We start from the raw sequence: 16978 nt of genomic DNA, 5'->3' as shown, positions 1-16978 counted from the left end.
AAAATAGAGATCAAACCTAAACAGCACCATCTAGTGCACTTATAAGAGCACTGCATGGATAAAACTGTAGCATGAAAATATGCATTGAAATATATAATATACATCAAGACATATATGTACAACGGGCGATAATGTATAGACCAATAGAAATGCTCTTAAATGACTTAATAAAATAAAATAAAATATTGTTACATTTACTTCCGCAATAAATGTTCTTTTTCTCCACCTGGAAAGATGCCTTTTGTGGAAATATGAGGTTTTTTTAATAACAGTACAATATGCTATATATGAGTGGTTTAGTATGATATAATTATATAATAAGTAATTAATAATTTATAATGAGAGGTTTAATATAATATAATTAATAATGAGTTTAATATAATATAAGGCTATAAATTCAACCATTTTTCCAAAACTGAAACTTAGTCTAATCATGTTAATCTGAGCAAAAGGCTAAATCTGTTTCCATGTGGGTCAGCCAGACGTGACTCTTCCTGTAGCAGTTTTCTCCAGTATCCAACAAAAACTGAACAAAACTCACACTCTCTGTCTTCATCTGGAATTTCTCTAAAGAAAAGACTTCTACTTTTAATAGTTAAAGAGTTCTCTGTGTTTCTGTGTCTTTTTCTAGTTATTATGTGAAAGGCTTTGGAAATTTAGATTTTTTAAATTTATTTATTATTCAGTTTTTTTTGTACAATGCTAATTTAAAATACTAATACTAATTTATTTGGCTTTTTACAATAATTTTCAGTATATAGTTAATTTGTTTCAGTCGTGTTGCCGGTATGTTTGTAGATGGGGGTGTTTTATATCTCCATGAATGTAGTGATGTTGGGAAAGCGCGCAGCTCGGCGGTGCGTCAGCGCGGCGCGTGACTCCGGTAGAGGTGACTGTGCGGAAAGCCGCGCTGATGGCGGAGGGAAATCCCGAGCCGGGACAAACTGGGGAGGAGCTCCAGCAGCCATGCCCGCAGTCCAGCGCATGCGTATAAGGAAAGTAGATCTATAACACATGCGGACTGCCGCTCCGCAAACTCCTCACCAGTATGGGCTGCACTGAACATGGAAATTATTTTTATGAAGGAATGTATGGAGAATATAAACAATGCCTAAGATAAAAATAAATAAATAAAATGCACATATGTATAAATAAAAACTATACTAACTAACTAAACCCTTGATTTATTATGTTTTATTATTTTAATAGATTTATTTATAGATTATTCATTAGAATTTTTTGAAGTTTCTTTCAATAATAGTCTACAAACTTTTTCATTGTCATTACTTTATATACTGACTGTTATGTTATGGGCTGTCCATGTAAAAAAAAAAATCATTTGTGGATCCTGGACCAAAAGAAACAGCTTTTGGCTTTTCTGGATGTGGAAAAACATTTGGGGTTTCTGGAGGCAAAAAAAAAAAAAAGGTAGTTAATCATTTATCAAAAAAAAAAATCTCTTTTTATATGAAGTGTGAATAAATATTGATGTTAATTGATGTTTGTGAATATGTTATATCATTAATTTCCTAAATAAAAACACAAAAAATTAGGGTTTCTGGACGCAAAAACAAAAAAATCTTTTGGGTATCTGGATGCACAATATAAAATGCATTCATTCTTCATAAAAACTCTTTTTATATGAGGTGTGAAAAAATATCTAATGTTAATTGTAATATAATGCTGATTGCGTTGTTGAATATATGTATATAAACACTGTTTTCTAAAAAAAATCTATTTTTATATGAGGTGTAAAAACATATCTAATGTTAATTGTATTATAATGCTGATTGCGTTGTTGTAAACACTCATTTCTAAGAAGAAATTAAGAAATACTGAACTAATGTTAATTACATTACAGAGCAGAGTTATATATGTTTGCTATTGTATATATAATCAATAATGTCTCAAAATACATTTCTGGACGAAAACAAAAAAAAAAAGTCCATTTAGTCCAGTCCGGGTGATGTGCAGATCTGCGCCTGCGCGGATCTCTCTTAGCGAGAGCCAGGCAACGAAACCTGAGAGAAACGTCAGAACCAGGAAACTGCTTTTCCCAAACAAGTGCGCAGAAAAAGAGAAAAGAGAAGAATAGAAGGAGAGAGAGACGCTGAATTAGAGAAGTGAAGGTTGGTGAGTAATCCTGAAGCACTACAACTGTTAGTTAGCGGGCTGTCTGTGTGCTGTATTCAGTAAAGCGAGTGTTTAACCCGGGTTTCTGATGGGGAGTTGAGGAGCGCAGCGATAATAATCTGCTGATACTGAAGAAACTGAAGATACTGAAAAAAGGGGCTGTGTGTTTAAAAGTTGTGTTATGTTGGGACCTGTGCTGCTTAATATTTAATTTATTACTGTTCTGGTTTAGACTGGGCACTCAGTGTGTTTTTACAGACACAAAACCTAACCTAACCTAACCTAACTTAGCTAGCTAACTAGCTAAGAGAACCGAAAGCAAAAGTAACCTAAAGTGTAAAAACAGGAGTATACCCATAATTAAATGTTTTCTTTAAACTGTAGAAAGGTATGGTAGTTGTTTTGTTGTCACTGAAACGAATAAAAGTTCTCATACAGTCCATAATCATGTTCAGGCCATCAGGATCATCAACCTCAGACCTCAGACAGCATTAACTGCACTGTTTAAAGGGTTACAGACAGTATGGCTGCTTGTCTAGTAGTAGTTAGCAAATCAATCTTCAGGTACAGTGGTGCTTAAAAATATGTGGATCTTTTAAAATGTTCTATATTTCTGCATAAATAGGACTTAAAACATTACCAGATTTTCCTAAAGTCCTAAAAGTAGAAAAAAGAACCCACATGGAGCTTAATCTCAATATATATATATATATATATATATATATATATATATATATATTATATATTGTATATAAAATACGATATATAAATGTAATATTGTATTTTTTTTCTCTGAATGACGATATTTATATATATTTATATATCAATAGTTTTGGTGAATGATGATATACAATATATATCTTAATATTTGTCATTCAGAGAAAAAAAATTGATATTATTTTTGTATATCGCCATTCATAAAAAAATATACTAAGATATATATCTTGTTTTTTGCATGATATCTCTCTCTATATATATACATATATATATGTATATATATATTTATATATATATATATATATATATATATATATATATATATATATATCGTTATTCACAAAAATTGTATATCTTCAGAGAATAAAAATGTTCAAATATATATTGTATATTGCCATTCAGCAAAAAATATTGTTTATATTTATGGCGATATATGAATATATATCTCAATATTTTTTCTGATGGCGATATACTACATAAATATATCAAAAATATTTAGCTGGAGCTATATGAGATGATATATGTGTATCTTAAAAGTTTTTCTCTGAATGGCGATATACAATATAATTATATATGTTTTTTTTTTAGCTGAATGGTGCTATACGATATGTATAGCAATATTTTTTTTCTGAATGGTGATAAACTACATATATACAGCTAGTGTGTGGGCCTCTGTTCCTCCTTAAAAACTCCTTATCCTGAAATATTGTCTCTTCTTCATTTAGAAACGCAAGCTGTAGTAAAATGGCATCGGGTTCGCCCATGGTGAATGGGGACCTCAGTTCACCCCGAGGGTCCCACAGTGCAGCCACGTCCCATGTGGAGGAGACTCTTCAACAAATGAACATCCTCATCAAGGAGAACAGGGAGCTGAAAGGTGAGCCTGTTGCTATGCTGTTCCGAACATCACAGCACCAATCAGAGGCTGCTAAAGTTTTTACAGCCAATAGCTGCTCACTTCTTTCTGACTGAGGCTGGATGTGGAAGGATGCTTTTTTTTCCCTTTATTATTATTTTAAAAACTCACATCTCTAAATGACTATCTTAAAGATAAAATAGAAGAACATTCAACTTTCAGTTTTTGGAGCATTTCTATTTTTTTTTTTATCAGCTATTTTATCATTTTTCAAGTTCCCATATATGGTCTGAACAGACTGGGGGACAATGTTAAACAATATGGATTTTTCTTGTCTTTTTCCTCACAGAGGCGCTTAAACAGACTAACCTGTCAATGAAGGAGAGGTTTGAGGGTCTGACTGTGTGGAAGGAAAAGCAGAAAGAGGAGAGAAGCTTCCTGGAGAGTCGCCTTGAGGAGGCCAGGCAAAGAGTGCATGCTCTAGACTCTGAAAATGAGCTACTGAAGAAACGAGTGCAGGAGCTGGAGAGCCATACTGGTGCAGGGGAGGTGAGACACTTCACATGCTTCTTTTGGGTTGTTTAGTATTAGATTATATATATATATATATAATAGTATATAGAGCTCTGGAAAGAATTAAGAGACCACTTCAGTTTCTGAATCAGTTTCTCTGATTTTGCTATTTATAGGTTTATGTTTGAGTAAAATCAACATTGTTGTTTTATTCTATAAACTACAGACAACATTTCTCCCAAATTCCAAATTAAAAATTGTAATTTAGAGCAATTATTTGCGAAAAATGGATAATAGAAATAGAAATGGCTGAAATAATAAAAAAGATGCAGAGCTTTCAGACCTTAAATAATGTAAAGAAAACAAGTTCATATTCATAAAGTTTGAATAGTTTTTGAGGGAATCAACCTGTTTTTTAATCACAGTTTTCATGTATCTTGACATCATGTTCTCCTCCACCAGTTTTACACACTGCTTTTGGATAACTTTATGCTTTAGACTCCTGGTGCAAAACAATCAAGCAGTTCAGTTTGGTTTGATGGCTTGTGATAAGCCATCTTCCTCTTGATTATATTCCAGAGGTATTCAATTTGGTAAAATCAAAGAAACTCATAATTTTTTATGGTCTCTTATTTTTTCCCCCCAGAACTGTATTTTAATATGTTCTAGAAAGCATGCAATGTCTAAAATATCAAGTTTATCAGCTGGAAAACTTAGATAGAGACTGTTAGCCTTCACGTTCTGTGTGGAATTTGATGAATGAAGATAAACATGTTGTGCTTCAGGGAGAAGGTGATATGCAGGCCCAGCTGGAGCTGCTGAAGGGTCAGATTGTGCGTCTGCAGGCGGAGAAGTGTGATTTGGTGGCTATGAACTCTGAACTCCAGCTGAAAATGGGTCAAGGATCACCAGAAGACTCCTTCATTGAGATTCGCATTGCGGTAATTACATGCCATTAAATTATTTAGCAAAATATCGCTGGATATTTTGCACAAATATATATATGTATATATATGTATACTGGATGTGATAACAAAAGCTATATTTGATTGGGAACTAAGGGGCCAAAGTCCAACACAGCTTAATGATAAACCTGGTAATTGCTGCATTATATCCATGTATTTATCAGGGAAATTGACAAAATTTGTAGGACACTGGTCCGGGTTTATTAACATTACAAACATTAGTCAACGTTTTGGACACACCTCTTGTCATTCAATGTGTTTTCTTTCTTTTTTTAGATTTTTACATTGTAAGTTTAATATTGGAGACATTAAAGCTATATAGGAACACATGCTAAATTATTAATTATTTAGTGTTAAACAAACCAGAATATGTTTTGTAGTTTTGATGCTTCTAAGTAACTTTGAATAAATTAGACATTATATATATTAACATATATAAAAAAATACATATATATATATATATATATATATATGCATGCATGTATGTATGTATGTATATATGTGCTGATTTCATTTTCCAGCAGGATTTGGCACACTGCCAAAAGTACCAATTGATCTTATTATATAATATTCTAATTTTCTGAGACACTGATTTCTGGGTTTTCATTGGCTGTGAGCCATAATCATTAATAATAAAAGAAATAAACCCTTAAAATAGATCACTCTGTGTGTTTAATAACTTTTCAGGTTTCAATATTTTTTTAACCTTATATATTTCTGCAGGAGGGTGAGATGAATGTAACCAAAGACTTGCCTGTTGCAGAGAAAGATCCCTTTTCTTCCAGCACGTATGTTAAGTTTATCTGTTAAAACATTGGTTCTCTCTCTAACTCTGTATAATTTGTTGTATTTATAGCTCTAATATGCTTGATTTGATTCATTTGATATGTAGAAATCTCTCCAGGTACTTAATCAGGGTTGTGACAGCAATAGGCACCTAAGGCTGGGATTAAAAAAAAATATTTGATAGCTGTTTTTCTTATATTAGATTGACAATATTAGCATTTTACACCATTTTATTATAATGATAACTCAACTAGATGGATGTACTGAACAGTGCTTGTAATATTATGCTATGCAGGGCTAAGAGTGATATGGCTGCATCTCGGCTGGATTCGGAGGAGCAGACAGTGAGCCAGCTCCTGCAGTCTCTGAGACAGGAGACCCAGCAGAAGGAGCAACTGCAGATCCAGCTTCAGGCTGCTATGAAGAGGTAGATACACACACTCTTAAAACAGGCTTCTTATGGTCATAAAAACCTGGAAAAGTCATGGAATTTAAAAAAATGGCAATTTCCAGGCCTGGATAAGTTTTGAAAAAATAAAAAAGTTCAAGTCATGGAAATTTGTTCTAAAATCTTAGTGTTTCAGTTTATCGATGGAAAAAAAATCTATTTTAAGTAGGGGTGTGACGAGATCTCGTGGCACGAGATATCGCGAGATTAAAACGTGACTATTTTTCTCGTCAGGCTTAACCCGGTCTCGCAGGAAAAAAACAGTTAATTGTGGACTTTTTAAGAGGGATCTGGCAACCCAGTAGCGATAGCGATAGAGTGTGGTGGCTGAGCAGTGAGAGCAGCTATCAGCAGAAGAGGAAAATTCAGGTATTTGTAGAGAAGAGGCTTCTGCTACTTTTAAGTTGTATGTCTGGCTGCATTTTGGCTCCAGTGGAAACAATAAACGATAACAGAGTGACCAACAAGACACAAACCATATATAAATACTGTAAGTAAATCCTACATGTGACTGTTTCATAGGCAGTTGTACTAATCCCTTAACTCTGTACTGTATTAAAAAAAATGTTCTGTCTCTGTTTGCACTTCAAGCATAGTCTTAATATGACTGGTTATGGTTCTGCATAGTTAAATTACAAGAGATGTAGGAGAAAAAAAAACACAAACCCTAGTCTTAATATGACTGGATGTGGTTTGCACTTATTGTTTGCACTATATAAGACCTAGAAAAGTTTTTTTTTTTTTTTTATTCTTATTTCTATTTCTTATAGAATCAATGTGTGAGAGAAAAAGTCTGTTAAGTGTGCGTTATATGATTTTTTCAAATAAAACTAGTTAAAAAATAGTATTAGTATTTTATATAGTAGTAAAATAGTATTTTTTATTTTTGACGTTTTCTTTAAAATTTTATTTTTAAATCTCGTCTCGTCTCGTTCTCGTGAAACCAGTATCGTGTCTCGTCTCGTCTCGTGATATTAGTGTCTTGTCACACCCCTAATTTTAAAGCGTATATGAACCCTATTTAAAAAAACACACCTTTTAGGTCGAGAAAACTTTAAAGAAACACTCTACACTTAAAAAAAAAGAAAGAAAAATGAAAGTGAAAGGGAAGCAGCGTGTCAAAGTTATTTAAGGGTACAGGAACAGGCTGTGGTTTGAGAATATGTGCTGTTGTTCTTACAGGTTATACATGGTTCACCTTTATGAATTTATGAAATGCTTAAAACACCATTAACTCATTCATGTTTAACAGGTTGAAAAATCCTCAAGAGGGTGCTGTTAGCTCTGAAACAACTTTTGGTGCTTTAAAAAAAAATAGTGCTTTACATCATCGACACTGCGTGTTCATGTTTTTTTTACATACAAGGATTACAAGGTTGAAATCAAGGATGACTTTAAATTTTATCTGTCTGATAAAGCAGGGTTAAGTGACAGGATTGCTTTGACTATTGCTCAGTGGATAAATCAACAACAGGCACTTGCAACACTAAAATGAAAAAAGAAGAGCAAGAGATTCTATTGTTTCCTCATTTTTTAATCTTTGAAGCTTGTTTGAAAGTGTGAGAATCCACCAGTGATTTATAACTGTTGAATTGCAACATCTATATCCAGTCTCTTCATGTTTGTAGTTTGATATAACTTCATAAAATCTGTTCTTTACATTGTTTTAAAATTCAGTGTAGTTTGATATAACTTCATAAAATCTGTTCTTTACATTGTTTTAAAATTCAGTGATGATTGAACAAGTAGAAATGCATCAAAATGACGTGGAATAAAATAATGTTTTTACATAAGCTCCGATTTAGAGTTAAAATTTATAGGTGTAATTTTTTTTACTGCATTATTTTACTGTAAAGTTGTTATTTTAGAGCATTCAGTGGATTTCAAACAGAATTTAACACTGGGCTACAGGTGTAGGTGATACAAAAACCTTTTTCACTGCAGTAAAATAATTTATTTACATCCTGAAAACTTTAAGGGCTTTGGAGACTCACTGTCTACTCCACTTAATAATTTCAGATCAGTAACAACCCAAAATCAACCCAAATTAATCCAAAATTCTGCATGTTTGGAAATGTACATAAAAAATAGAGAACTATAATAAAACAAAAGGTTTGGAGCACACAGACTGTTTGATTTGTATTTTGAAAGTTTAGGAAAGAGACAATTTCATGATTTTAATCATAATACTTTGAGAGTTGCAGATTTACTTAAATTTTTTTTTATAATTTCTATTACAATTACATTTAGCATTTTTAGTATCGTTTTTTATCAAGCATTACATTTTTGTATGTAATGCTTGAATAGACGTCCTAAATATATGGGTGTGAAATATTAGGCAGAAAATTGACAAAAATGCCTGCCTGAAAAAATATACTATATATATATATATATATATATATATATATATATATATATATATAGTTGGTGCAGTGAAACACTTCATGCTTCCCTGTGCTGACAACTTTTATGGAGATGTGGATTTCATTTTCCAGCAGGACTTGGCACACTGCCCACACTGCCAAAAGTACCAATTGGTCTTTATATAATATTCTAATTTTCTGAGATACTGATTTTTGGGTTTTTTCATTGTCTGTAATCCATAAACATGAACAATAAAATAAATAAACACTTAAAATAGATCACTCTGTGTGCAATACATCTATGTAATATATGAGTTTCACATTTTGAACTAAATTATTGAAAAAAGTAACTTTTCAAGATTCAAGAATTGACAAAAATGCCTGCCTGAAAGAACAGCTGATAAAGAATCAGATTTAAAGACACAAGGATTTTGTATGTAATAGTGCAATAGTCCTCGAATACACTTTAAGGGCTTTGATATATTTCCAACATTAATGTAAATGCCTATAATAAGCATGTTTATCTGTCATTAAGGATTGCAGAATTGGAGCTAAAGCTGCCCATCACTGAGAGCGAGACACAGACATCCCTGCCCTGCAGCACTGCAGCAGCTGCAGACGCTCAGAGCAAGAACCTTCAGGAGGACAAGGACAAGGTGAGGACACAGCTGAAATCAGGTTTTGAGGTAGTGTTTGAAGTGTTGCATCATTTATAAATACCCGTATCTGTATAACTGTGTGTGTGTGTGTGTTTCAGTCTGCCTCTGAGGTGGAGAATATGAAGACTCAGATGATGAACTTGTTTAAGGAGCTGCAGCAGGCTCAGAGTAAACTGGATGAGGCAGAGAACATGAAGAGGAACCTTCAGGACAGGTTCGCCATTTATAAGCACATCGAATCTGTTTTTATTACCATTAAATCACTAATCACTGAATCATTCATTCAGCAGATTATGTATTAATATTAATCAATGGTGTCAAGTAACAAATACTTTGTTACCTTACTTGAGTAGATATATTTGTTATGTATACTTTACTGGAATAATTATTTTATTTTCAGACGACTTTTTCCTTTACTTCTTACATTTTCACACTGAAAATGAACTTTGTACACTGAACTTTCTACTCATTACATTTTAAAAGTAGCCATATAAAATATATGCAGCTGAAACAGAGAGCCTGAAGCATCCCAAATTTATCAACATTAGCATTTTCCTTACATTACATTTACTTTTAGACATTTCTTTCTTTACATTTCTCCCAATTGTCTCACCTATTCAGCTGCTATTCAGCTGTATATCCCCCATCACTAGTGGTGCCACAACACAAGGATGTTTAAGACTATCACATACCTCCTCCGACACATGTTAAGCCAGACTCCTCCTCTTTTTGAACTGCTGCTGATGCAGTATTACCAAGTAGCATCACAGCGCTAACGCTCTGAGGAAAGCGCTGTGACTCAGTTCTGATACATGAGCTCACAGACGCAGCCTTGTGCTGATCAACATCACCCTAGGAGTGATGAAGGGAAAGAGCACCATCTACTGTACCCACTCAGAGAGAGAGAGCAAGGCCAATTGTGCTCTCTCAGGCTCTCTCTGGCAGCTGATGGCAAGCTGCATGACCAGGATTCGAATAATTAATCTCTCGATCATAGTGGCAGTGCTTTAGACCGCTGGAACTCTAGGTACACTACTTTTTTAGTTTGTCAAAAGCTTGAGTTAATCCTTCAACTTCTGTTTGCAGGTGTAAGGATCAGGAGCAGGACCTGGGCACACTGAGAACTCAGCTGGGCGAGAGACAGCAGATGCAAGCTGAGAATGACAGGCTGAAGGTACAGCTGGAGAGCATGCAGTCCGCCAACAAACTGGAACAAAGGAAAGCTCAGGATGAGAGGTCAGATCACTGCACTGGGCTTATTTTTTGCATTTTAAATCAGGATACAGGATGATATTGTCCAGCTTTGCTCTAAACCAGGGGTGTCCAAACTTTTTTTGTTGGGGGCCAGAAGGAGAAATATATTTGAAGTCACGGGCCACAGACTCTGTAATAAAATAAATAATGAAATATACCACTTTAAATAATACATTTTCCTGATTATTTTTTTTGTAAACACCATTTTACTTGACTCACTGTCTTTATTTATCTTTGACAGTGTTGTGTAAACTAAGATTTTTTAAATTGATGTTTCGTTTAATGATGTCTCTTAATATTAAACTCCTTAATTACGGCAACTTTTAAACTCTTTGGCCCAGTTTTCTGCGCTAGAAATGCGCACTCTCTCCGACTCTTTGGCCCGTTTCTGACACCTAGCGTTCATAAATTTGAATCTCACACTATAAAAACCTGCTTAAAAGCGGGCCAACTTTCATTCTATTTCTAAAATACCTTGCGGGCCGCTCCAAAAAGGAAACGGGCCGCAAATGACCCACGGGCCGTAGTTTGGACACCCCTGCTCTAAACTGCCCTGCTGCCCATTGAGATGTAGTCCTGCTTTATCAAACTCCATAGCTGAACATACAGAAGCTTAAACAGCCTGGAATTTAACATTAACACTGAGCATGTGTTCAGTACCTACTCACACTCGACCGCAGGAGGATGGGCTCCTTCTAAAGTTTTTTTTCTCTAATGAACGACATTCAACGAAAAGACTAGGATGTTAGAACTTTTTGTATTTTATCGCCTAGTTTGACACGCTGCTCCGCGACGCGCTCCCGGACTCTGACCAATAGGAAGACGGAAAACATGGAAAAAGAAAGCGGCACAGTGCTTCTGCAGTTCTCTGGACCAGCAAAACAGAAAAATAATCTAATAATCATCTAATAATCTACTTCATCCATGAAATATTCTGTTAACAGGCACTGAAACCTAAGTAGCTACATCTTTACCATACCTTAAGTTCTCTCTTGAGTACACAAAGCATGTAATGTCCATAATGTCCTGGCCACCCAGGAATGAGCCCACAGTCGCTTTTCCCTTCTTTTTTTTGTTTTTCTGAGCACAAAAGCACTTCCATCACTCAAAGGGCTTCTGTAGCCGTGATTCTCAGATTCTATGCTTCTTCCCCGCGATGACCTACGAACTCACGCGAGGACGTGGACGAGGATTGGTTGGTGACTAACGTGTAGTGTTGCCAGTCCCCCGAAAATGACACAAAACGAAAATATCTGCGTAATCTGACATAGTGAACATCGTGAGGGAAAAAAATTTTGTGTAGTCTGAGCTTGGCATTAGTGAAAGGGAGTTTTTGCCACTGTTTTCACCATCAACATGGTGCTTACTCATAAGATACTCTTAACCCCTATATATGTAAAGTTGTTCTGTGACGACATTTGTTGTAAAAAGCTCTATAAAAATAAATTTTAATCAAATTTAATATTGTATTTATCAGTATAGTCAGGTAACGGCATTGATATGTAGATTTCATATTATTGTCTTTTGGAACAGGTGTCAGTTGAGGTGCCAAGTTGTACATTATAGTAAATATTTTAACCATAAAATGATTTCTAGGCAAAATGTTAATCAGTTTCATTGGATGTCTGAATATTTAGCAAACAGGATTGGGTTAATATACCAACTAATGAGACAAGCAGTGAATTTTAATACTGAATGTAAAAAACAATAAATCTGACTTTTACTGCAGAGAAGTTTCACGTGTCTAGAATGAAAAATAACTATGACTCATCTTTCTCTGTTTATTTTCTCTTTACCCAACAGGAATAATCTGGCACAGCTGAAAGACGCTTACACCAAACTGTTTGAGGATTATAACGAACTCAAGGAAGATAATAAGAAAAAGGAGGTAATTGCTCACACTTCACTTATCATAAAACATCATAAAATGGTAATTTTGCAGTATTGTTCTTTGTTATTACCATGTCAAATTTGGTCTAGTTGTGGTTAGTGTTTTAGGGAGAGTTTTATATGTCTAATTTACGTTCAGTAGGCATGTACTAGTGCATCTCAAAAAATGAATGAATGAATATTATTGAAAAATTACTTTTTCAGTAATTCAGTTCAAAATGTGAAACTCATATATCATATAGCTTTTTTTCTTTATTAGCCAATAAAAACCTAAAAGTCAGTATCTCAGAAAATTAAAATATCATAAAAGACAAATTGGCAGTGTGTCAAATCCTGCTGGAAAATGAAATCCACATCTCCATAAAGTTGTTGTCAGCAGAGGGAAGCATGAAGTGCTGTAAGATTTTGAGGGAAAACAAAACTGCACTGACTTTAGACTTGATAATAAAACACAGTGGATCAACACCAGCAGGTGACATGTCTCTCCATTAAACCATCACTGATTGGTGGAAACTTCACACTAGACCTCGAGCAGTTTGGACTGTGTGTCTCTCCACTCTTCCTCCAGACTCTGATCCCTTGATTTACAAATGAAATGTAAAATTTACTGATGATCAGAGATGGTTTGGATAAAGAGACATGTCATCTGCTGGTGTTGATCCACTGTGTTTTATTATTAAGTCTAAAGTCAGCACAATGTTTTCCCAAATTTCATTTTCCAGCAGGACTTGACACACTGCCCACGCTGCCAAAAGTACCAATTGGTCTTATATTATATTCTAATTTTCATTGGTTTTAAGCCATAATCATCAACAATAAAAAAAACTATATAATATATTAGTTTCACATGTTCCTGTTTCTTTATTTATACTTACAGATATTGCTATATTTACCAACTGTAAAAAAGCAGATTTAAAATGTATTAAAACTTCTGACAGCCAAGTAATAGTAACTGATTGAGAGGCTTATAATGAAACTAAGCACAGGATTTAACAACAAATAGCTAATTTATTTTTGTATTCAGGCCAACATGATAATGTGTGTGTGTGTGTGCTGTTCAGGGCTGTGTATCCCGGGATGAGTATGCTGATCTTCAGGCCAGGCTGGCTGCAGCAGAGCAGGCTCTTGCAGATAAACAGGAGAGGATTGATGTGATGAAGCAGGAGATCTTCCAGAAGGAGAAAGAGCTGGAGACGATATCTGTGTTCCAGGCTCAGGTGTGAACTGTGGGAGGTTGTGATGTATTATTAGATGATGTATTTAGTGAGATATGGTGCTTTATTTGTATGTATGTATGATTGTGTGCTTTGCAGGCGGAAGTGTATTCCTCAGACTTCTATGCAGAGCGTGCAGCGCGGGAGAAGATCCATGAGGAGAAGGAGCGTCTGGCTGCACAGCTGGAGTTTGTGAAGAAACAGAACACCCAGCTACAGGAAGAGATGGACTCACTGGGCAGGTCAGTTTTTACATGAGTGACTGATCTACAGTACCAGTCTTCTCATTCATTGTTTTACTTTATTTCATTTATTTTATAAGATTAATATTGAAATTTAAAGATTTATATTAAAGACATTAAAATAATTAATGGACAGATACTGAATTACACTGCCTGGCTAAAAAAAATGTCTTGGACGAATTATGGTCCCGCTAATTTACATTGAACAAAAATATAAACACAACATTTCTGTTTTTGCTCCTATTTTTTATGAGCTAAACTCAAAGATCTAAGACTTTTTCTATGTACAGAAAAGCTAAATGTTTAAAGCCTTAAATTAAAACTGAAATTCTACTGTTCAGTTAGATCTTACTTGTTTCATTTTAAAACCACTTAACAAAAAACTTAAGGCCAAGTATTTATGGACCTAAATCTATAAAACATTTTTTTCTGCCTACTTAGAAACTTGTGTTTGCTAATCGTTTTTATTAAACACAGAACTGTTGTATTTTCCATCCAGGCAGTCCATGAGTGAGATGCAGAGGAGACATGTGTCTCGTGGAGCGAGTCCAGGAGGTTCCTCACCTCACCAGCTGCAGAGTGGCAGAGGTACCCTGTTACTGCTTCTCTCTGTTTTTTTACATCCACACATCCAGCGGTCTAAAGCGCTGCCACTATGATTGGGAGATCTCATGATCTCAGTCATGTAGCTTGCCATCAGCTGTCAGAGCCCTGAGAGAGCACAATTGAGAGTCTTGATCTCTCTGGTTGGGTACAGTACAGTAGATGGCGCTGTTTCCTCTCATCACTCCTAGGGTGATGTGGATCAGCACAAGGCTGCGTCTGTGAGCTGTTGTATCAGAAGCGGGTCGCTGCGTTTTCCTAAACTATTCCTAAGCTGTTTACAGCAGAATCCATATTGTTCCTTATATGGCTAAAACAACAAAACGATTATTTTAATAATCGATTGATCTGTTGTTCATTTTTATATATTATCTATAAAATACATAAATAAAAATATACTTATTAATATCATCTATTTAATGTATATTTAATATTTGACCAGATATTGTTTAGATATAAAAGATTTCAGAGAGCTAATGTTGTAACACACAGGAACACACAATAATTACCACTACCATTATTAAAATTATTAGTGTTTACAAGAAAAAATAACCTGAGATTTACTTTAATTTTATTATCATTATTTAATAATACAACAACAGGAGTGTATGTAATGTAAATATACACTTAGCTGTGATTCTCAAACACATTTTTACATAAATTTGGAGTCAGAAAACACCTTAAAAAAAGCTTTAAATTTATATTTAAAAAACATTTGGGTTGATTTTCTTTTAACTTTTCTTTACTTACACTGTGGAAGCTAAATTATAGGTGTTCATACTGATGCCACTGATATTTTAATAAGAATATTCTCAAATTTTTATGTTATATTCAGTGTTTAAATATATAAATGTTTTAACAGCTCTTATATGAAGGTTTTCTGTAGCTGCACAATGACGTCTGAATCTCTTCTCTTCAGTTGATTGGCAGCAGCAGGTGAACATCCCGGAGCATGCCTGTCCAAAGTGTCAGGAAGTCCTGCCGGATCTGGACTCTCTGCAGATCCACATCATGGACTGCATCATCTAAACCTGTTGCCTGGCAACCGCACCATCCGCCCAATCAGGATTATTCCTTCTGTGTGCTTCATTCAGCAGGACACGCTGGGTATAGGACGTGACGATGCTCCAAACCTCAAATTAGATGCTGAAATCTGATGTAATCTCCTTATAGAGGCTTCTTTCTCTATTATTTATTCTAACCATGTTCTGCAGGTCTAATCCGTGGCATTGGCATTAAAGCAGATGGTTTAAGGGTATAAGGAAACTGAAGAGGGCAGAGAACTGATCTATATTGTGTGGTGAAATAATAATAAAAAAATAGATATTATAGCTTTAAAACATGTCTTTTAATGACAGGATGAATGAAGGCTAATCTATTGTCTAAGCTTTGGGAGGCTGTTAGTGATTTCAGACTGTTTAATACATAAAATAAATATAATTAGAGGGGAAAATGAGTGATATAGCCCTGTATATGTCTGTATCTCAGGAGGAAGATGGTTTTGTTTTTGATCTATACTCAGATTGCCTTTACCGAAAAATGTTCTGAATAAGGTGTAGTTTATACCTAATGGGAAGGAAATCTAGTGGTAGCATATTTATGTTAACATTTATTAACCTGTTTATTTTATACTGGAGTGAATATACAGGCGCTTCAGTATAAACGGGTGGATTAAGCTTTAAAAAACTATTTTTTTTTGTAAACAAAGCACTTTAACAAGTTGTGTTTTCATACTGTTTTAGGCAGGGTAGTGTCTCCTCTTCGCTAACTGACTACTGCTGCAGAGAAGTAGAGGAAATATATATATAAGTATGGATGGACAGAACTGTGGCTGTACACATTCAGCTGTGATTATAAATCTGTACAAGCAAATAAAATAAATCTGAATCAGAATCATCAGTGAGTGCAATGTTTTTTTCAGCATTTCATTTGTAAATCAAGGGATCAGAGTCTGGAGGAAGAGTGGAGAGACACACAGTCCAAACTGCTCGAGGTCTAGTGTGAAGTTTCCACCAATCAGTGATGGTTTGGTGAGACGTGTCATCTGCTGGTGTTGATCCACTGTGTTTTATTATCAAGTCTAAAGTCAGTGCAGTTTTGTTTTCCCTCAAAATCTTACAGCACTTCACGCTTCCCTCTGCTGACAACTTTTATGGAGATGCAGATTTTATTTTCCAGCAGGACTTGGCACACTGCCCACACTGCCAACAGTACCAACTGGTCTTATAATATAATATTCTAATTTTCTAAAACACTGATTTTAGGGTTTTCATTGGCTGTAAACCATAATCATCAACAATAAAAGAAATAAACGCTTTTCAACTGAATTACTGAA

General features: G+C 34.7%; 1 protein-coding gene across 2 annotated transcripts; it reads left to right on the top strand.

Annotated features, from left to right (window-relative positions):
- The first annotated feature begins 1981 nt into the window (after positions 1-1981).
- Positions 1982-16536, top strand: optn (optineurin). Of its 2 annotated transcripts, none has more exons than XM_022671810.2 (14): positions 1982-2133; positions 3576-3727; positions 4056-4255; positions 5005-5160; positions 5908-5972; positions 6266-6397; positions 9317-9437; positions 9539-9654; positions 10527-10676; positions 12498-12582; positions 13646-13801; positions 13898-14040; positions 14540-14628; positions 15563-16536. In XM_022671810.2, the coding sequence occupies exons 2-14, from the start codon at positions 3595-3597 to the stop codon at positions 15670-15672; spliced, it is 1656 nt and encodes a 551-aa protein (XP_022527531.2). In that variant the 5' UTR covers positions 1982-2133; positions 3576-3594; the 3' UTR covers positions 15673-16536. The 2 variants fall into 2 exon arrangements, with proteins under 2 accessions (XP_022527531.2, XP_022527532.2); XM_022671811.2 differs by having other exon boundaries at positions 1986-2129.
- Positions 16537-16978: the final 442 nt, after the last annotated feature.

The sequence above is a fragment of the Astyanax mexicanus genome, chromosome 2, assembly GCF_023375975.1.
Source record: "Astyanax mexicanus isolate ESR-SI-001 chromosome 2, AstMex3_surface, whole genome shotgun sequence".
Taxonomy (NCBI): domain Eukaryota; kingdom Metazoa; phylum Chordata; class Actinopteri; order Characiformes; family Acestrorhamphidae; genus Astyanax; species Astyanax mexicanus.
The sequence above is the reverse complement of the archived record's forward strand: the minus strand, read 5'-3'. Positions and strand labels throughout refer to the sequence as shown.